Raw genomic sequence first — 22,894 nt, 5'->3', positions numbered from 1 at the left:
ATATATATATATATAATCAAGATGAATTGTGAATTTCATTTGCTATTTAATCAACTCTTTTATATCAATTGGCTTCAGGTATCACACAATTGCATTTTTTAATCTAAGAAGTTGAATTTGAAAAGCTATTAAGAAGTGGACCTAATAGTGTAAGAATTTGGGAGACAAAGAGGAGCCAGTGTTGAAGGAGAAGCAATGTGCTTCTCAACTTTTGTTCTTGGGAGAGAGATGTGAATACTTCCATCTGCCAAGGACATGGAAAGGAAAATGGTATAAATACATTATAAAGGACACTGTAAGAGTTTATATGCTTCAGAGATAAACAGATAATCATTGCCATATACAAGTTAAAAATAGTATGGAAATAGTTTTTCATGGGAGATTAACAACCGAAGCCAGAAATGTTTGTGGTTGCTCATATGGAAATGGCCTTGTTAGATGAATGTACTGACTGGGCAGAAGTAGTCAGTAATTTGTGTGAGCTGTTACTTTCAAAGTTCAAAATCTTGCATTGGGCAGCTCTGATTTCAGATAAAGTTGTATATGTTGGTAGAATTATCATTTCTCTTTTGGCTTTTGAATCATTTATGAGCAGGTTTTTTGTTTTGTTTTGTTTTGTTTTTATTAATGGAAAGAATAACCTTCCCTCTGGCCTCATTATAATCAGAGTGTAGTGTTCCTGCACGCTTGCTTACGTGTTCAAAACAAGCTTGTGGATCCTGAAAGAGGCTGAAGGATTATTTCTGGTGGTCTTTGAATCTGTAATTGCTGCCAGCTGAGGAAACGAAATTCCAAATAAGTTGAAGGAACTTTCACAAATAACACTTAACATAATTACAAGGCATAAAGCTCAATATACCGTTTATATAATAAAGTCTTACCTAACCACAAAATATTGAAGAACCAGTCAAACAGAGGTCTTCACAGAGGTACAGATTAACATTTTGCTTGACACTGTACTTGTTCAGATTTATTAAAACCTTCTGGGCATACATGTGAAATTATGTCTATTTAAAATATCCCTTTACAGATTTTCTGTTTTGTTGTGAGCATTTCCAAGAGCATCTGACTATAATGATAAAAACATGATCATCAAAAGGCAGAAAATCCTCCATCTTTGCTTAAGTATATTGGACTAAAATGGTTTTGAGATATTGGCCAAAGACACTTAGTATTACTTATTTACTTTTTTAATAGTGTGTTCCACTTTTAAGGAAATACAATATAAAAATCCAGACTCCAAAGCAGGCATATTAGGAAGTAATCATACTACAAAATTATTCTTTATTTTTCAGAAGTTTGATATAGGTTTTACTTAAATATAGAACTTCTCAAGATACCTTTGTTCTATGATTATATTTAATTTTGTGAAACTTTTTACAAACATTTCTAATATTTTGACAAGTAAGTTTGAATATGGCCTGGATGCAATTCAGTCATAATTTTAAAAAGCACGTTTAGAAGTATCAGGATTGCCCATAGTTCAGACCTTTTCTGTATCACTCACTTCTATTTTTATTTTTACCTATTAGAACTTCAGAAAAAAATTCTTAAAGTTATTGACTATTGTTCTCTGTAGACTTAGATTTCATTTGAGGAAATCAGCCACTTTTTCCATGTCTCTTTGCCACACTTCTCTTCACCTCATTAAAATATGTCCCTTTTCTGAGTAGTATTTTCCCATTGCAAAGACTGGCAATTTGAATCAATAAGGGAATTCTGTATATGTGTTCTTCATTATGTATTTCGAGTCCTCATTGCTTTAGTAAAGATCTCCCTTACTTTATATCTAAAAACAATTACTTCCCTACCTCTAATCCGGTAGTTCTCGATCAGAAGCAGTTTTGCCCCCAGGGCATATTGAGATACTTTTCACAACTGCACATGCAATGTGATGGGTGTCTGGTGAGCAGAGGCTATGGATGATGGTAAACATCATACAAAGCACAGAACAATCCCCTATAACAATTATCCAGCCCAAAGTGACAATAATGCTAAGGTTGGGAACCTCTGCTCTAGTCCCTCTTTGATCATTTCTCTTCCAGATATTACATTTAAAAATGGTACCTGTTAACACATTTCTGTGTACCTTATAGTTTCTTATATAGCGCTGTGTATATACACAATGGAGATTTAGTAACTGTGAATGGAGTAACATGGCCAAGTCATCAAAAACTACTGGAAACAAACTAATCAAAAGGCAGAATCTTACCTAGGGAAGATTTGTAGAGTATTAAGGGCTGAGTAGTTAAATACATATGTCTTTTCTTTGAAAATTCACTAAAATGAATTAAAAGAACCCAAATAGGAAATATATTTCATTCTGAAAAGAGGGAATCTCCTCATCTTTAAATCCCAAACTCCTAAGAATACCTTCCAGATGCTAAGTTTGGACCCAATTTTAAAAATAGGATACAGAGATTCATCATGCATCTACCTTAAGTTACTGGACTCTTTGGCAGTATACAAAAGGGAAAAAGAAAGTTGTAGGGAGCTTCCCAATTATTGCAACCTGGCAGAGTTAGGACTGGGGTCAGTGTTAGTAAGGTGACACTTGCCCTTTGGGAATGTGTTCCTCCATTTAGGAATGAGCAGTGTGGCACAGAAGGAAGGATTTGCAGTCATAGAACTTTCTATTAACTTGTGTAATTGTGTACAGTCGTGTTTTTGTCCCAAGTTTTACATAAAGCTAGGTCATCAATCAGGAAAGAATGGACCCTGAGAATTGGGATGGTAATATGCCAGCATGATTGGAACCTTAAAACAGAAACATTTTTCCTGATCACTGAAATTGGATGTCAAGGAGTAATTTTTTTTTGGAGGGAGATGAAATGGAAACTTAGAATAGAAAAAGGGCAAAAGAAGCATCCTGCAAGAATTGCAGAAGTTCATCAACAACCAATGCCAGAAACCTAAATTTTATCCCTTACACATTTATTCATTCAAAATATTTAATTCCCTGTAAAAATAAGTACTGGTATCTACCCTGGCTTGAGTATCATGACAGTTACTCAGAGTACAGTGTTGAGCACAAAACAGACGAGGCTACGTGGTAGCTGATATCATAGCATGGAGCTTCAGGCCAGGAGTGAATTACACTAACAAAAAATATAAAATTGGAACAGAGACAAGAGCTTAAAAGGAGAAACACAATGAGAGCCGAAGATGGATGGGTTTGACCAGGCAGAGGTGTCAAGAAAGACTTTCTTGAGGAAGAGTGAAAATGAAAGGCAGCTTTTCCAACTGAGGAGACAGACCAAAGAAAGTAAAGGTGGAAGATAATGCTTTCTAGAGAGAAGAAGCAGCATATAAGAAGGCTGTGTGATAGACGAGAACATATTCAAAGGGCTGAAAATAGGCTTGATACTTTTCAAGACTTAATTTTGATCGCTTATGGCTTTTCTTTGTTTTTGCTATTCTGATTATTTTTTCTATTATTACTTTTATAATTGGTTATTGCCAGTGTTTTGAGAGCTACCAAATATCGTGAGCAGGTGCTTTAAAAATATTAAATTTTGTAATTGGTTATAGTTATTATATAAGAAAGCTTGCATTGTTTTGATTGATCTTATATCTAATCCATGTACCGAACTCTTTTAATAGTTCTTTTATATTTTCAAATGATTATTCCTTGTGTTTAAAAAAGAGGATAGATTATGTCTTTTTAATATTTAACCCTTTATTTTTCTTGTCCTGTTACATTAGCTAAGAAACCCAGTAGTGATACCATTTATCCTTGTGCTTTCTCTAACTTTCAGGAAAATTCTTAATGAAACATTATTCTCCTCATTTTTCCTTGATTTTTTTCTTTTCTTTTTTCTTTTTATTCAGAGATAGATGTTGAATAGTACTAAATGCTTTTTGACATATAATTAACCATTCCTAGTGTGTTTTTCCTTTACTCTTAATGTGTTAAATCACAACAGATTTTTATATGTTAAAATCAAACTTGAAATTTTAGTATAAACTATTCTTTTTCACAGAGTATTGTGATGAGAAAACATTGTATTCATATTATCACAACTTTTAATTAACACGGCATTAAAGTTTCATGTTATTATTATTAAAATCATTTACTTCTGATAGCCTGATTCCCTTGAAAAGCACCCCTTTCTTTCTGGAATTTGCTAAGAACCTAAAACATTGTTATTTCTCTGGACCAAGTGCCCAATCTGCTTCAGGCTATGAGTAAACATCTTTATTGCCAGTTTTTTAATGGAGGCAGGGAATGAGGTATGGGCCATCCTGTTGTCTCCTTAGAATATAGTTAATGACTAGTTACCCTGGAGGTTGGCCCAGGAATTTTTTTTGCTCCTGGAATTTGATCACCCTCAGCTTGAAACAACCTGGAATTGCCTTCTGCAGCACCCTACCTTGTGCATGTTTTGGTCTATGGTTTTTATTTCCAGTATGATTCCATCTTTTTTCAATGTCTCAAACATTCTCTAAAATGCATAGTCACATCTTAGCATTTTCCTTTCATTTCTAGTATTATCACATGTGTGTTTGTGTTTGCACATGTGCACTTCCAGAGTGCACTTAATGTCACCATCACCACTAATGCACATTTGTAGAGATTTAAAATGAGGAGGGCATGTGTCCTCAGCTTCTCAATGATTTATTAAAATAAGACATTCTTACAAAAATAAAGTTTTGTTCTTCTTTTATATTCTCAAGCCATCATGCATTAGACAACCTACTTTTTAAAATTAAAAAGTAATTGATTTCTTCTTTAAAGATGTTTAGAACTTATGACATAGCAGTGGGTGGAGGTGGCAGTCCAGAGAGTTCATCATTATAGTTCTCATTACTTGTAATCCCGTCCTTGAAAGCGCACCCTGTCTTGGTTGTTATCGTTCTCACATTTTCTTCAAATTTATGATGATTACCATCTAGTTGATTCATTGAGTTTATTCTTAATGATCCTCTAAATTATTCTGTTGGGTTGCTTGAAAGAAATGAGCTATTTCTAAATGAACTGTATATTACCTAGATGGCCTCGGAGTAAATGGTGGCGGCTATGCTTGGGTATTGTTTTATAACTGAAAAAAAAAAGGAAATTGAATAATTATTATATTTAAAGTAATACAAACTCTTGTTTTGTGTTTATTCACAGTTTTAAAAGATTGTTTTTTTAGTTTCAAAAAATGAACCACTCTTTCTTTTGTGCTTTCTCTAACTATCCCAAAATGAAAATAAGAAATTATATTGTATTATACTTTTCTAATTAGGTACCATTGGTATAAAATATATCAGTTATATTAGTTTCAAGTGTACAGTATACTGATTTAATATATGTATACCTTACAATTTGTTCACTGCTAATTCTAGTAATCATCCATCATTGTGCAAACTTATCACAATATTATTAACTATCTTTTCCTTCACCTTTCTCATTCATCTCGCTATCCTCCTCCTTTCTGGTGACCATCTCTTTGGCCTCTGTTTCTATGAGTCTGTTTTTTATTTTATTTTGCTTGTTCATTTGTTTTGTTTTAGATTCCACATATAAGTGAAACCATGTGGTATTTGTCTTTATGTGTCTGGCTTATTTCATTTAGCATAATACCCTCTAGGTCCATCCATGTTGTTCAAATGACAAGATTTCATTCTTTTTTATTGCTGTGTAATATTCAGTGTGTATGTGTGTGTGTGTGTGTGTGTGTGCGTTACATCTTTATTCATTCATCTGTTGATGGACATTTAGGTTGCTTCTATATCTCAGTTATTGTAAATAATGCTCTAGTGAACACAGGAGTGCATATATCTTTTTAAATTAATGTTTTAGTTTTCTGAGGATAATTACCCAGAAGTGGAATCTAAAGAATCCACCAAAATTGATAGACCTTATAAAAGAATTCAGTAAAGTAGCAGGATACAAAAGAAATTATATATTTTAAATGCTATTTCAGGTATTAAGATTTTGAGTAGCCCTTGAAAAGAGGTGATTATCAGTTTCAAATTAGGATGAATGGTTGTTAAGTCAAATTTATTTATTTTTTTGTTTTATTTATATTTATTTGTTGAAATCTTATTTTGTCAAATTTTTAAAACCTTTACTTATTCTCAATCTGTCAAGGTATTTTTCTAAAATGTAGGCAGTTGTAAATAAAGCAGTTAAAAGCTCACAAATTCATTATCTCTTTTAAGTTAGTAGTCCATGGATATCTGTAGAGTTTGCTGTGGCACACTGACTCCTTTCCATGCCTCTGAAACACCACACAACTTGGCATGCAATTCATTAGAGTTCGTCATCACAATTACATGATATTTTCTGGGTTGCTAGATAGTTGGGCAGTCCCCAGCTAAGACCTATAAAACAGTTATTTAAAAGAATATCCTTGACCTCTTGTGTCGTTGTGAAAGTGCATATTGCTAGACAGAGCTCTGTTACTGGGTTTTTAAATCTTGTTTCCTGACAGAGAAGATAGATCTTCATGGATCTAATATCATTCACTTTTAGACTTATCTGAAATTTTATTTCCTTATGGTTCATCTGTATTCAATATTCCTCCTCTATAACTTAAGCTGAATTTTTTTCCTGTTTGATATGCCCTAGAAATTAGCAATGTATCAGACTGCAGGAAATGTCAACTAACTGTTTTGAAGGGAAGAAGAAATACTTAGAAGCTTAGTGACATTTCTTAGAGCGTTTAAATGTTAAGCATATTAAAATATAACATGTATCACTTATATTTAAAATCTTTCCATACCTCTTATTTTTTAAAAAAACAAGCAACCAAACTAATGTTATGAGATAATGAAAACTCTTTGGACTGTCTTATGTTCTCTAATAATCATATGTCTACAATATGCCTAATTGAGAACAATACATTTTTTACTGTTTGATTAAACAAATCTATTTTGTTTCCCTTGTAAAACCACTTTATTTCTTCTATCCACCACAAATTAGTTAAAGATATAAAGGTATCATGCTATAAAGAACTGTACGTGAAATTGTTACCTCAGATTGAAAATAATTGTAATCAGGATGTTCCTCCAGAATTGATGATTGAAAACATGAAGAACAAACCCCAGGGCTTTTCCCATAATGCTTAGACAAACCTTCCCTACCTTTCTTTTCCTAAATTTCACAAGACTTACTTTCAGAAATGAGGAATATAATATCTAGAAGAATGCCATTGTAAGCTATAGTCTTTATAGGTAATCTCTGTGAGTGTATGTTTTTGCTTTGTTTTTGTCCCACAATGATGAGAACTTATTTCCAACTAAAGTACTGAAATCCAAACTAAACAAATCTGAGCAGGCTAGATTTTTTAGTGCATGCTTTCCTTTCATATTTCAAGTTATGGCAATAAATATTTCATTCTATGTGAGGACTATATTTTTATAATAATGATGCATATACACTTTCTATCATTGAACTGGGGTTTACTTTTAACTGTCTTTTAATGTATTTCTATAAAGATTATCAATCATTTTTTTTTTTTTTGCTTTCATGATTTAGTGTTCAGTATTCACAAGTGTCTCGTTCTTTTCATTAGACGTGTATAATCCAGACACACATTTTTTCTTGTAATTATTACTCCTCTTTGCTAGTATTTTAATTATTTATAGCCACCGGGCATTTATTTGTCTTTTAAAGGTCTTCCAATCCCAATCAGAACGAATAAACAAAAGAAAGAAAGATTTTGTAGCCCTTTTTTTCCTTTTGATTGTGTGTGTTCTATATAACACTTAAATTATTCTTCATGAAATTAGTATATTCAAGAAACCGGAGAACGATGCTCCAGGCTGAGTGAATGGAAACATGTTAGTGTTGCCTTTGTAAGCTTTCCAGGGTGCACAGGAGATTTCTAGTGCACTGCTTCTTTGTGTTCGCCTCAGATCTTTTTCAGTTTATTAAAATGCTGGAGCAATCATTAAAAATGTTGCTTAGCCTTTCCTATATTCTATACCTCACTGAAAACATGTCGGCAGAGAAAGCTAACGTTCATCACTTCTCAATATAGAACAGATCCTGCCAGGGATCATGCCAAACCCATCCAACCGTGACAGTCAAATCAATGTGTGTTTTGGTTTAAATTTTTATTTTTGCCTTTGCTCTAGCAACATGATTCTGGTATTTGTTGTTCTTTATGACTTACCGTTTTATGGCATGACAATTCCTGAAATTGACAAGGCTTCCTGCTTACTTTTGCAATGTACATGTGTGACGATGTAAACTATAAGACAAAATGACATTTTGACTCAATAAATATTTGCTTTATGTCCCCTACATTTGTTTTACAGAACTTTGTTTTTTAATTTCTCCATAAATAGTCACTGAATAATGCTTGCTTCTACCTTTTGTCTGGATGTTACAAATTCTGGAATTAGTGTCCCAATGTACGAATTAGAGTTTTTATTATTATTGATCCAAGAGATTTAATTCTCTCATCAGTTTGTATTCATGTCATAAAACATAAATTGGTATTTTTTTTTACAGTTGTGGAGGCAGACCACACAGCCTATTTATTGTTCCTGAGTCATTTAAAAATCTCAAGAGGGATTATATTTTTACTTTGATATTAAGCTGAGCAAAAAAAAAATTAATGAATCTGAACTTTAAATAGTCATATAGAAGCATGTTTTCTTAGATAAGAATGTCTCTAATGCTGTTGTTAAGTGCTTAGACTCTATAGATTCTGATTTTGGTTTCAAGTCTGATTTTTTCATTCATTATCTATCTCTGCAACTATGGACAAGTTTTTTAACCTCTCTTGGTTTAGGTTTTTAAGTAATGGAATTTACCTCATAGATTGTATTATATTTCCTTTACTTTTTTTCCCTAGTGATTTCATAAGGTATAATCTTGTTTCTTACTACTGCTGATTGTTTATTGAATTTTACATGCATATTTATTTACTTTTTCCTTTCTTATTAACTTAAAGTCAATGAGGATTATATATATATATGTGTGTGTGTGTATATATATACGTATATATATATACACACACACACACACACACACACACATATATATATTAGTTTGGATTTGTATAAAATGAGAAATTAAAAAATAACACAAAGATACAACATCCATTTATGATTAAAACACTTAATAAAATAGGTATAGAAGGAAAGTATGTCAGCATAATAAAGGCCATATATTACAAACACTCAGCTATTTTCATTAGTGGTGAAAAACTAAAAGCTTTTCTCTAAGATTAAGAACAAGACAAGGCTGTTTACTATCATCATTGTTATTCAGAATAGTACTAGAAGTCCTAGCCAGAGCATTCAGGCAAGAGAAAGAAATAAAAGACATCCAGACTGAAGAAGTCAAATTGTCCCTTTTTGCAGAGAACATGATTGTTTATATAGAACACCCTAAAGACTCTACCAAAAACTATTAGAAACAATAAAGAAATACAGTAAAGTTGCAGGATACAAAAACAATGTACAAAAATCCTTTGTGTTCCTATACACTAACAATGAAATTTCAGAAAAATAAATGAAAAAATTTCTTTTGCAATTGCAACAAAAAGAATAAAATACCTAGGAATAAACTTAACAAAGGGTGTGAAGGACCCATACACCGAAAACTATATGACATTATTAAAGAAATTAAAGATACAAAGAAATGGAAACATATTCTTTGTTCATGAATTGGAAGAATAAGCATAGTTGAAATGGTTATTACCCAAAGTGACATACAGATTTAATGCAATCCTCATCAAAATTCCAGTAGCGTTTTTTAAAGCAATAGAATAAAAAATCATCAGATTTGAGTGGAATCACAGAATATCTCAAATAACCAAAGCAATAATGAGTAAAAAGAACAGCACCGGAGATATCACATCCTACTTCAAGTTATACTACAAAGTGACAGTAATCAAAACAGCATGGTATTGGCAGAAAAACAGACACAGACCAATGGAACAGAATTGAAAGCTCAGAAATAAACCCACATATATATGGGTAAATAATTTTCAACAAAGGAGCTAGAAACATACAATGGAGAAAGGAAAGCCTCGTTAACAAATGCTGGGAAAATTGGAAAACCACATCCAAAAGAATGAAACGAGACTGCTATTTGTTACCATATACAGAAGTTAACTCAAAATGGATCAAAGACCTAAACATAATACCTGGAACAATAAAATACATAAAAGAAAACATAGATGCTAAACTTATAGACCTTGGTCTTAGGATTTTATGAATTTGACTTCAAAGGCAAGGGAAGTAAAAGCAAAAAACAAATGAATGAGATTTTATCAAACTAAAAAGCTGCTGTACAGCAAAAGAAACCATCAACAAAACAAAGAGGCAACCAACTGAATGGGAGAAGATATTTACAAACAATGCCTCTGATAAGGAGCTAATATCTAAAATATATAAAGAACTTATACAACTCAACAATAACAAAAACACAAACAATCCAATTAAAAAATAGCAAAGGACCTGAACAGACACTTCTCCCAAGACTTACAAATGGCCAATAGATATATGAAAAGATGCTCAATATCACTAGCTATTAGGGGGATGCAAATCAATACCACAATTATATGCCATCACACATGTGTTAGAATGGTTCTTATCTAGAAGACAAGTAATAGCAAGTGTTGGAGAGGTTGTGGAGAAAAAAGAATCCTTATACACTTCTGGTGGGAATGTAAATTGGTACAGACACTGTGGAAAACAGTATGGAGGTTCCTCAAAAAATTAAGAATAGAATTACCATATGACCCAGCAATCTCTCTTCTGGGTATCTACCACAAAATATTGAAAACATTTATTTGTGAAGATATATGTACCCCTTTGTTCATTGCAGCTTTATTCACAGTGGCCAAGACATGGAAACAACTAAAGTGCCCTTTGATAGATGATTGGCTAAAGAAGATGTGGTACATATATACAGTGACATACTACTTAGCCATAAGAAAAGATGAAATACTGCCATTCAAGATAGATCTTGAAAATATAATGCTAAGGAAAATAAGTCAGATGGAAAAAGTTGAGAACCATATGATTTCACTCATATGTGGGATATAAAACTGAAAGCAACAAACAAGCAAGACAAACAAAATCTCATAGACAAAGACAACAGTTTAGTGGTTACCAGAGGGAAAGGGGGTGGGCAAAGGTAGATAAAGATAAAGGGGGTCAAATATATGGTGAGGAAAGGAGATTTTACTTTGGTGGTGAACACACAATGCAATGTACAAATGAGGTATTATAGAATTGTATATTTGAAATTATATAATTTTATTAACCAATAAATGTCAACCCAATAAATTTAATAAAATTAAGAAAAATAGTACAAATAATTCCTGTATGCCCTTGACCCAGAATCCCCAATATTAACATCTTATCACAGTATGAAAATCAGGGAATAAACGATATAACACCATTATCTAATCTAGAAATTTTATTACATTGTGTCAGTTTTCCCACTATTTTTTCTAGTTGATCCAGCACTGAGATACATGGTGCATTTCGTTGTCATCTCTTTTTAGTCTTGTTTAATCTGGGACACATCATCAGTCTTTGTCTTTCATGACTTTGCATTTTTGATAATTCTGGCCTGTTATAATGTATAATGTCTCTCGATTTAGGTTTGTTTGATGTTTCCTCATGAATAAACACAGGCTATGAATTCTTGGCAAGAGTGCTACAGAAGTAATGTTGTATTCTTCTCAGTGCATTATATCAGAGGTTATATGATGTCCTTGTGTCTCATTATGGTTGATGTCAATTGTGATCACTTAGTTAAGGTGGTGCCTGCCACATTTCTCCACTGAAAATTTGTTATTTTTTCCCCTATATAATTAATAAATATCTTGTGGGGAGATATCTTGAGACTATGTAAATATACCAGTTATCAGAATTGTGCATGCTAATTTTAGTATATACTGATGATTCTTACTGGGAACAATTATATGGTAGTACTTCTCGAGTGGTGATTTCCTATTTTCATCATTCTTTCCAAATTTATTAATTGGAATTCTACAACAAGAAGAGCTTTGAAGAGCTTTTTTCTTCTCTCTCTCTCTCTCTCTCTCTCTCTCACACACACACACACACACACACACACACACACACACACACACACACACACACACACATTGCTACCAGGAGAATATTTTTGAATTGCCCATTTTAATTATTTTCTTGCATTAAGTTTATAATTAAAAATTTTAAATTATATTTTATGGGAAAATTTAACCAGACTTTCTTCTTCAAGAGAAATTGTCAGTAGTTTTTGTACTAACACCTGGGCCATCCACTAAAGAAGAAACTCTTCTGAATGATCTTTCTGTTTCTTTTATTATTTCTCATGCATTGTAGAAACAGTATCCATTGCCCAACCCGCACCTAGTATGTAGATTTTCTGCTTATACAGCTACCTCATATAAGAGAATCCCACCTCGTCATCTACTATTATCCCTCTAACTTGGGTATATTAGTGTTAATTTATCAATTTCCCTTACACTTACCTCCCAGACCAGGTATTCTTTCATAGAAGGGGAAATCATTTAGCTCAGAATTCTAGCTTTTGACATAATTCTAGTTTCTAGGTACAGGTACAAGTTTTTTTCTTAATTTTATGTTTAAGGGATTATTTCCATAATGATATATCTTTTATCTAAAAACTTTGATATTTCAAAGATGTCTTAATAGTTATATACAAAGCCAGATCTTTATAGAATCAATTAGTAAATTAATCCAGTTAACATTTAATGAGTACCTACTATGGATATAATACTTTATGTGAGTCTAGGATTTAATTCTGAAGAGTTATCTTTTATTATCTACATTTTAGCTATGAAAATAAGACCTGTACATATGTAAACCTAATAAAAATATTAATAAGAGACTATGAGTCTGTGATCATATAAATTGCTGATGTCTAGTAAAATAGACAATATCATAAGAGGAAGTCATCATAGCCAGGTCTTTGAAACTCGGCATGAATTAGACAATGATTAGGAATCTATTTGACTGGAGAAGGAATAACAATGACTATCACCAGTATGGCCACAAAAGTAGATTCTGTATAGTAAAGGAGTGAGAAGTGTGATTAGAAGAGTTGATTAGATTGTTTGTGGATGGCCTCGAATGCTTAGATGATGTTTGTGCTGAAAGTAATATGGGTTTGATATGGTAAAAATTGTTGTGAGGTTAGAATAATAGCCAAAGGCAAAGAGAAGTAGCCAGTTAGGGCATCCTAGAGGAATTCAGGTATAGGATGGCGTGGATGTAGACTTAGACTGTGACTGGTGAGGGATGTCACAAGAGAAAACCAGCAGGACTTAGTAACTGTTGGATGAGTTGTGTAGGATCAAAACAGTTTTGCTAATTAAAAGGGACATTGTGTATGAGACTGCTTTTTCAACTTTCTTAAGTTGTAGAATTTATATTATGAATGATGCTGTAAGATAGTAAAGTATGACAGTATGACAAGTCCCAGATCTAGAAATAATTGACACAATAATGAACTGCTTGTTTCTCAGCCCAGACGTCTCGTGCTTTTGGCTGCCCATGTTTTACCCCCCTGCACTTTGGCTCTGAACACTGCATAGTTTGGGTCTTTCCTATTTAGCAAAGTAACCGTGCTGCCCCCCAGAGTTTTATTGACCAATCTTTTTTCTTAATTACCTCATTCCACAAATACTCAAGCACCTACAGTGTGTGCAAGGCACAGAGAATAAAGGAGATGAAAACTGCTGTGTGATGATTATATTAGTAACTAAACTCATGTGCATTTTCATGAGTATTTTATTATCTAGGTTTTGGAGACAGTTGTTTCACTCAAATGAACAAGAGGAAAATGCTTTTATTTGGAAGATGACTTTTGTTTTTCTTAAACTCTATCAATAGGTGACTGACTGCTTTTTCCTGCATTTTAGAACTTTACAAACACCAAACATTCATTTTCATCTCCACTAGGGGACAGTGTTTTACCATTAGATTTTTTTTCTTCCATATCAGCAAAATGTATACAGATATGTTTAACTTTGATATTATCTTAAAAATGTAACGAAATCTGCAACTTAGGATTTTTGTAATTGTATGTTGTATGGATAGAAAGATATGTAGGTTTACATGTTTATATAGATATAGATAGTACACTTTTATTTGTTTAGAGTCTTTGAAATTTTGTGGTATTTAGGTAATTTTTGCATAAGTTCACCGAAACAAGAATGTATGGAAGAAGAATATATTTCAAATTATAAGCATTTGAATTTCAAGACAGCTTTGTAACTCTTGGAAATTGAATTAGATTTTAGGTATGAAATTTGATGAGACACGGTACTGTTTACCCTTTAAGAGGGCTCTGTAATCTTCTGAGACATCTAAAACCTAAATATATGTACATATATTTTAATTTTATGATTTTCCTTTTAACAGAGCACATTGCATTCTTGAGGAATGATGTGTATGGAGGATGAATATCTCTAAAAGTTTTCCTTTCAGTCTGTCTATAAAGATTTGGACAACAATGACGTCATTGCTTTTCCTGCTATTCTTTGAGACTGCATTCTACAAAATGCATGTAAATTTGATTCTAACAGCATACCATAAATTTGTTTATATCTCTAATTCAAATACTGAGAGCTGTGTAGTACAATGATAGGGTTTAATGTTTTAAAATATACCTTTTAAAAAGTTCTTCAAGTTTATGTACACTTGTAATAGTTTTGTCAAAAGTTGCCCTTTGAGAGAATTGAAAGGAATGGTTAGTAAGTAAGACATTTTGAAGACATGGGCATTATAGAAAATTAACATTTGTGTACATGTGCAAGGTGCAACTTCTTAGTAACTTAATTCTGGAACTGCAGGCTTTATTTGTGCAAATCATGAGATGGATGGTGGGGGGAGGGAAAAGAGCTGCTGTGAATTATGGAGGTACTGCTATCATTCTCAAGCTTCTGTGAAAATAATAATCTACTTTCTCTGATTCCCCAAATCTTGCCCAAGATTTAGAAGTTCCATGAGAATTTCTGCAGCATGACTTTACTCCTCTACTGAAGATGAGAAATATATATATAACCATCATAAGGAAACCTACCTATCAGCCAAACCCCCTACACACACACACACACACACACACACACATCAAAGTCCAGGATTCAATTGACAAGACTTAATTACTATCAGGTAAATTTAGAATTACCTTATGTGTTTAAACGATAATGGTAATAAGAACTTTTGTTCCTATTTTATCTAAGCATGGTATATTTCATTCTCTTCTTGAAATTACAAAGAATGGAGAAATAGATAAATATGATACTATTTTAGGTAAAACTCATAGTGAATTCTAATCCTAAATAATTCAGTTTGAGGATATAGAAAATTAAAAATAGCTATTTTATATTGTTATTTTATCTAACATTCTTTCTAATATTTTAAAAATTTGTTAGAAACTCTTAAAGATCTCAGTGTCTCAATGAACAATTGTTAACGTACTGATAAAATTAAGTACATATTCTTTGTTGTCCCTTTTAGTTGGACTTTCATGATATTTTTCATGAAAGCTAAGACTGTATGCATTATTAATATGATTTTTTCTTGGACCTTTTATTGACAACTAGAATATTCAACCAAAAATGCTTTTTTTGGGGTAAGATTTTGAAGATTTTTAAGGAGATAATGTTTCCTAGAAATTTGGACAATATTCTGCATTATTGATTTTATCTGATAACAAAACAAAGTTAGCTCCCTGAATTTAAAGTCTTGAAACTAAATTTTAAAATAACTTATTTTAGTTTTAGAAGAATAAATTATGTTCATTATGGAAATTTTGAAAATATAGCAAAACACACAGAGGAAATAAAAATAGGTATAAATTTGTTATCCGAAAATTACTCTTATTAACATTTTGATATTTCCCTTCTCATTATTTTAAGAAATATAACTACTCTAGTTTTTACTTTTCTGACTGGTTTCTATTATATAATATAGTTGTAACCAAGAAAAAGAGTGAATGCTGTATTTTTTCAGCTAGAAGTTATATTTTTATTATTTTATAAAAGGTTAGAGTTTATAATTTTTAAGATTTTTCTCAAAAATTTGGCATTGTTATGAAGTGAACAGATAAAATAAAACAAGTAATTATAATTATGACAATAATGCAGACTTATCATTAAATATATTCTTTTTTTTTAATTTAACAAATACATGATTTTCGTGTGTGGGTGTGTAAACACTGGTGTGCCACTATAGTTCATGACCTTTATGGCTGGTGAGTAATCAAGGTAATGAAGGTAAACCTGAAGCATGGAAGTTGCTAGAGTTACAGATAGTAAATAAACTGCTGCTAAATTTAATTTTGGTAATTTTTTATCTTTTATTGTGGTAATTTGGGTACCCCCTTTTCCTGCAATGGAGGGTCTAGCTTATCACATTGATATGCCACAATGAAAATTAGTAATTATTTCTTGTTTCCAAAATATCCCTTGTCCATTCTGGACTCCACAATTGAACACACACCTTTTTTGAAAAATAATAGATTTTGTATTTTAGATTTAAAGAAAAATTGAAATGATTGTACAGAGTCTTCAAATGCCTTATTCCCAATTTTCCCTATTAACAACTAAAATCTATAGTTTATTCAGATTTTCTTAGTTTTAACTTTTTATTCCAGGATACCGTTATGACTTTTAGTTGTCATGTCTTCTTGCGCTCCTCATGGCTGTGACATTTCCTCAGAATTCCCTCATTTTTTGATGAACTTGACAATTTTGAGGAGCACTGGTCAAATATATTGTAGGAAGCCCCTCTATTGGAATTCATCTGACCTTTTTCTTGTGATTAGACTGGAGTTATGGGTTTTGCAGAGGAAGACCACAAAGATAAATGCCATTTGTATCACATCATATCAAGAGTACATATTATCAGCGTGATTTTCAGTGTTCATGTTGATCTTGCTTACTTTGTGTCAATGTTGAACGTTTTATTACATAATATTTGGAACACACAAGGAATGTATTATGTATACCTATACATACATATGTGTGAATGGTAATGAAATGACCACTTATGATGCCCCTTTCCTCAAAGATTAATGATACTGTTTTGCATCTCCACTGGAATCAAGAAATGCTTTTCAAAGATCTATTTGAGTTTGCATTTTTAACCTGTTTTATCAATACTTTTATAGAGATATGGAATGGTGATATTAGTTTGAAACCCATAAATTATTTGACCAGCTGATCTTTATACATACCAGAATTTTCTGAGTATATGTGTGTCTCACCATTTCGTTTAATCAGTTTTTAAATTTCCGTATTTCTCAATGAAGTGATCAGTGGAGCTGAGGCAGAGAGGAAAAACAAATATTTAGTGGACTAACATAAGTTCTCACTGAATTCTAATGATGTCAATAAAAAATTGCAGAAGTAATTGAATTCTTAAAAGAATATTCTTAAATTTTTTATTAACTAAAAATATATAAGTTATAGGGCTATCAAAATGAGCATGGAAGATTTATTCCAAGATATAGAAATGTGACTTTTCTAGCCCTAGAATCATAAATAGATTTTTTTCTATTCATATCTTCATTTATTATTGTGCTACTTTCATTTGACAAGTATACACTGGTTTCAAAGAGGCTATACAGATAGCCTTTTTTTGTTTATTTTTGAAGGGGAAACCTTAATTGTCATCATCCGTTGTATGTCTTAATTTAATAAATGAGACTGAGGGGTAGATGTATATTATTAATCCTGTGACATTGTAATTAATTAATCATTAAGAGTAACAGATACATACCTATAGTTGGTTTGTATTTTGTTCAGTTTTAGAATACTTTTTTTTTTTTTAATTAACAACATGGCATGGATGATATCTATTCTATATAAATGAATCACATTTTAAGCCTAAATGTATTTGGCTTTCTAATTATTTATCTTTATATGATTTAAGTCTTGTGATATTCTGGAAACCAGTAGACCATTTGAAATCCAATATTGAAATGTCATTAAAACCAACATGAAAGAAGCCAAGTAGCCACCATCCAGCCCCTTGTGCATCTTTCCCAGCTTCACCAGAGAAAGTGATGGAAAAGAATAGCTTAACAGAGGTGGTCTCTCACCACCATCCTCATGTATGAGAAACTCAGGGCTGGGGCTGGTGGAGGCCTGGTGGTGGCAGTGGTAAAGCTTTGAGAACATTCTTCTTTGTACTATTGTTGAGGTTTCTGGCTAAATATGCTAATAGGAGTAAACAAAGTAACCAGATAATGTCCATTGTTAGCAAATGACTTAAACTGAAAGGGTGATGATACCTCTATCACAGAGCCTCCTTTGCTTTGAATTTGTTATAATTTATGGGGTGTTACCATGTGTTAGGCATTGAGCTAAGTGTTTCATATTCAAAGATAAAATGAAAAATTCTTCACATGAAGAAACATCATCTGGTGGAATAAATGGACAACTAAAAAGACTTAGAATTCAGTGTGTTAAGGAATTCACAGCTGTGGAAACATAGCCTCACCTCACCCAAAAGAGGCTGGAGGACAGGAGCCAGGATGGATTTCAAGAGTCGCTGATATCTGGGTGGAACCACAGAGAAACTACACTCAGCTAAGCTGGGAACGGAGTGGGACAGCATTCCTGGCAAAGGGATTAGCTGGTGCAAAGGGATGAAAGGTTAGGAAAATGGCTTGCTTGGGCAATCGTAAACACTTCTGTGTGGCTTGGAGATTTGAGTGGTTTTAAGGGAGAAGCTGGAAGGATAAGACTTTCCATTACCGGGTAAAGGGCTCAGACTTGATCCTGAAGTTTAAAGGTGGCCTTCAGAAGATTTCAGGCAAGATTGTGATGTGAACAGATCTATATTTTAAAATAAATATTTTGACTGCTGTGTAGGAAATAGGGTAGAATGGTATAAGACTTTAGAGAGACTGTTACGAGATTGTTCCAATAATTCAGGGCAGAGGTCTTATGCTGGCAGCAGCAGTTTGAGTGGAATATATGGATTCAAAAAATGTGAAAGAGGCAGAAGCAGCAGGTCCTAGTAATATATTGAACATGGGGATAAGGTATTAAGGAAAAGGCCAAATTTAGAGGTTGCTTACTAGAGCCCTCTTTTTTTAACATAGCACAGTTATAACACAGAGACCTTAGCGATATTAACTCTGTTTCCACTTTCCCTTTTTTTTCATATTATCATCCCCTCATGGCTTCAAGAAGCTTCAATAATTAGAATAAACATATTTTAATAGGCAATATGATTTCAAAGGCAAAACCACAGTTTAGCAACTTGTGAGATAACTGATTTCACGAATTTCGCAAATTTGCCTGATCTTTTCTTCACAAACAACAAGCAGGTTCCTCCCACACACCAGTACTCATAGTTTATAAGTCTGTTGTTGGAGACATTCAGAAACAAGGCAAAGAAAGACTTGCATCATTGATGAAATATTCACACTTCAGGGAAGAGTGAAAGTTGGTCAGATACTGGATTAAATGAAAATAATCTTTTATACTGTTAGCATTTGAAATTGCATCAGTGTTTTTCTTGATATCTTCATCAAATTTTTTTTTGTCTATAATGAAAAGTGCTTGCAAGAGAATTTCTCCTTTATTTGAGGGACCAAGTCTATCCTTGTGTCTATGATCTGGGTTCTATAGAATGCTGAGTCCAGAAAGCATTGAAAAGTGGTTCCTGGAACTCATAGAAAGAGAGTAGTATGCTCATTGTCAAGGGCTGAGGGATGGAGGAAATGGAGGAGATATTGGTGAAAGGATACAAACTTTCAGTTACAAACTTTCAGTTACAAACTTTCAGTTACAAAGGATACAAACTTTCAGTTACAAAGTGGATATAATGTACAACATGGGGATTATAGTTAACAATATTGTTTCCTTGAAAGTTACTGAAAGGGTAGATCTTAAATGTCCTCACACCCTCCCACCAAACGGTCAGTGTATGAAATGATAGATATGATAACTATTGTCTTAATCATTCCACGATATATATGTATATCATACATCATATCATTGTGTTGTACACCTTAAATTTACACAACATTATGTGTCAGTTATATCTTTGTAAACCTGGGGGTACTTTAAAATAAAAAAACAAACAAACAAACTTAAAAAAGAAATGTAACTCTACTAAATTTAACGTGTGATGTCTTTTCTTTCTAAAGTAATTATTGTTTTATCCTTTCTTTTTAGGAGAAGCAGAAACTACAGGACAGTTTAAGGCAAGGTGCCATTATTATTGCCAACTTAATCAAAGAAAGAAATTCTGGACTCGTTGGTCAGCTACTGGTAGCATGAAAAACACAGAGACAATTACCTCCTGAGTTTTTAGAAATGTTTACCTAAGTATCTCTTTTGTGCTTCCTCTCTATTTTATGTGGTAGAATGTTTAAGTTGTTTTATGTCTTATGATTTGTAGAATATGATGCTTGGGTTATAAAAGTTGATCAATGTTTATATCTGTGAAAAAAAATTTACTTTTGTGCATGTCAAATTAAATTGCCTGAACTGGAAAAGAATAAAGAAGTGGAAGGTAATCGTCTCATAATCTTTTCACAAAGGCATGAAAGATCAAATAGATATAATGATGAATGAGCTAATCCACCAAGGAATAAGAATTTAGAAAACTTGAACTATTATCTCTGTGTTAATTAGTAAATCACACTATAATGAAACTAAATGAGATTCAGAATTATTCTTAATTCTAAAATTGTCCTCTACCATAAGATATTGTGTTCTGACTTTTTCATATTTTTTTAAAAAAAAGACAATAGCACGGAACTCTGGTTCAGATATCTTCACCACTGGCCTCATATTGCTCTAATCCCTAATGGAGATGTAACCTCCTCCTGGTTTTCTGTTGTTTTAAAATTGGATGTTTCTGTTTCTTTGGTTTACGATACATAATTTTGACTCATTTTAAAAGACCTGATTTTTCTGAATAAATTTAAAAGAAGACTTGGAAAGCTTTATAAAAATAAAATTATTTTGATCAATCTTAAATTTTAGTGTTCTTCTAAAAGGCAAAGAGTCATTGCACATCCAAGAACATAATTATTCTTTTGATATAGATACTGGTGTCATTTTAAATCAAGTTCTTATTCTTTTCAATTTTCATTGTGTATACATCCATATTGAATTTAATTATTCTTTTGATACAGATACTGCTCTCATTTTAAATCGAGTTCTTATTTTTTCAAATTTCTGTTGGTATATACATCTTAAATATTGATGATTTTTCCTTACATTATATTTTACGATTATGTACATCCAGTTATTAGAGATGCCTTTTATTTCATATTCACATTTACTTTTTAGAAACACATTAGACCAGATTATTTCAGCACTTAGACTGCATGTGGAAACTATAAAGGTTGCATGAAATGTTTTCTATGCAATATCTACCTTGTAGAATTTCTTAACATTGGATGATTTTTCCTATAGGTCTCAAGTATCTATATTAGTAGGAGAGTTTATATTTTACATTTAAATAATAGTGAGTAGAAGTAATAGACATGGAATAATTATTACAATTCTCCTTAATGAAATGCATTGTTTCATTGTAGTTTGAAGCTAAGTTCTCGGGCTTGCCTCTTTGTCTTTGTCTCTTCAGAAATGTTAAGAAATGTAAAATAAATCATTTAATTCAAATCTTAAGGGTGACAACATATGGGCAACATGTAGATTTTGGTTAGAAAGTCTATGCCGTTGAGGCATTGGGTCGGCAGTCTTGTGAGAAGTTTGCACCTTGCGCATATTGAAGTCTTCAGGCGAACATGTTTTAAGAATTAGAAATTGCTCATAAATGCAAATGAGGAAATGCCATCAAGGTTTTCAAGAGAGGATGGGTGTATGAGACAGGAAACTGGACATATCTAGAGGCACAGCAAAATCACTGTATATGACTTGAGTGCTGGCTAAATTCTTACATATCAGCCTCATAATGGAATGTCATACCAGATGAGAATCTATCCGGGAGCAATTAGTATGACTTTGCCCTATGTAATTGGAAACATTTAGTGTAATAAAATTTAGTTAATAAAATATTCAGTTGTGTCCAAACTAATCACCACGATCATCCTAATTTTATTTTTTTCCCTTTATAGTTTACAGGTTCACAGATTTAAAAAAAAATTAAAGAAATCTCCCCACATCTTTTATTGTTTAGATGGGAAGTGATGGGCAGGGATCTTAACTGCTTTGCCCGGTGCCATTCGGCTGCCTCGTAACAAAAGGCAGGGCCTAAACTCAGGACCACTGATAATATTTTAAGCTCATCTCCCTGTATAAACTTGATTTCTGGCAAAGGACATCCAGTAGAGAGGCTGTGGGAAATAAGCCAGGGCACTGGAGAAAGGGATGAGGAGGGACAGACTGGCCCATTCGCCAGAGGAAAGTCTTGAAGCTTTGGGCTCTCTAACCATCTTTCCAACGTATAGAAATTGTAACCTAGGGTGAAGGGAATGGAGAGAATTATTGACCAAGAGAGAAGGATAAATTACTTGTTTTAATTGTTTAAGAAATCCAGAGGTAACTTTACAATTATATCTTTATTGCTACTTCTATAAACTTAATTGCTTTCATGAGAACTGTCTATTTTCACTTTTATTTTCTAAAATCCCTTAAAAAGAATAGTAATTGTGCCTCAGGGTTGCTGAAATTGCTTTCTACCTGTAGAAAATTTTATGAAAAGACTATTTTCTTTCTAAATATGTGCTAGTTAATAAAATGAAATTTAAAGATAGCCTTTTTAGGAATTTAACAGTGTGATCAATGGTTTAATTAATGACTGATATTGGTAAGAGGTAGTAGTTTTCATAAAAGTGCTCAATTTCAGAGATCTTGTGTTGCAAATAGACATATTTCAGTTTAAAATCAGACCCCCATATTCTACCTGGACCCATTTTTACTATATTCACTTTTAGCATTTTGCATTGGTTTAACAGGAAAACTCT

The 22,894-nt window shown here is 32.5% G+C and overlaps 1 protein-coding gene across 3 annotated transcripts in view; it reads left to right on the top strand.

Moving 5' to 3' along the window:
* The window catches only part of ISPD (isoprenoid synthase domain containing), a 229,117-nt gene extending 208,175 nt beyond the window's left edge, over positions 1-20,942 (top strand). For all 3 annotated transcript variants that reach the window (XM_025046929.1, XM_006911961.3, XM_025046930.1), the window contains one exon: positions 20,133-20,942. In XM_025046929.1, the coding sequence (XP_024902697.1) occupies positions 20,133-20,237 (105 nt within the window). In that variant the 3' untranslated portion in view covers positions 20,238-20,942. The remainder of the gene's footprint in view (positions 1-20,132) is intronic.
* Positions 20,943-22,894: the final 1,952 nt, after the last annotated feature.

Source organism: Pteropus alecto, unplaced genomic scaffold, assembly GCF_000325575.1.
Source record: "Pteropus alecto unplaced genomic scaffold, ASM32557v1 scaffold21, whole genome shotgun sequence".
Classification (NCBI taxonomy): domain Eukaryota; kingdom Metazoa; phylum Chordata; class Mammalia; order Chiroptera; family Pteropodidae; genus Pteropus; species Pteropus alecto.
The sequence above is the reverse complement of the archived record's forward strand: the minus strand, read 5'-3'. Positions and strand labels throughout refer to the sequence as shown.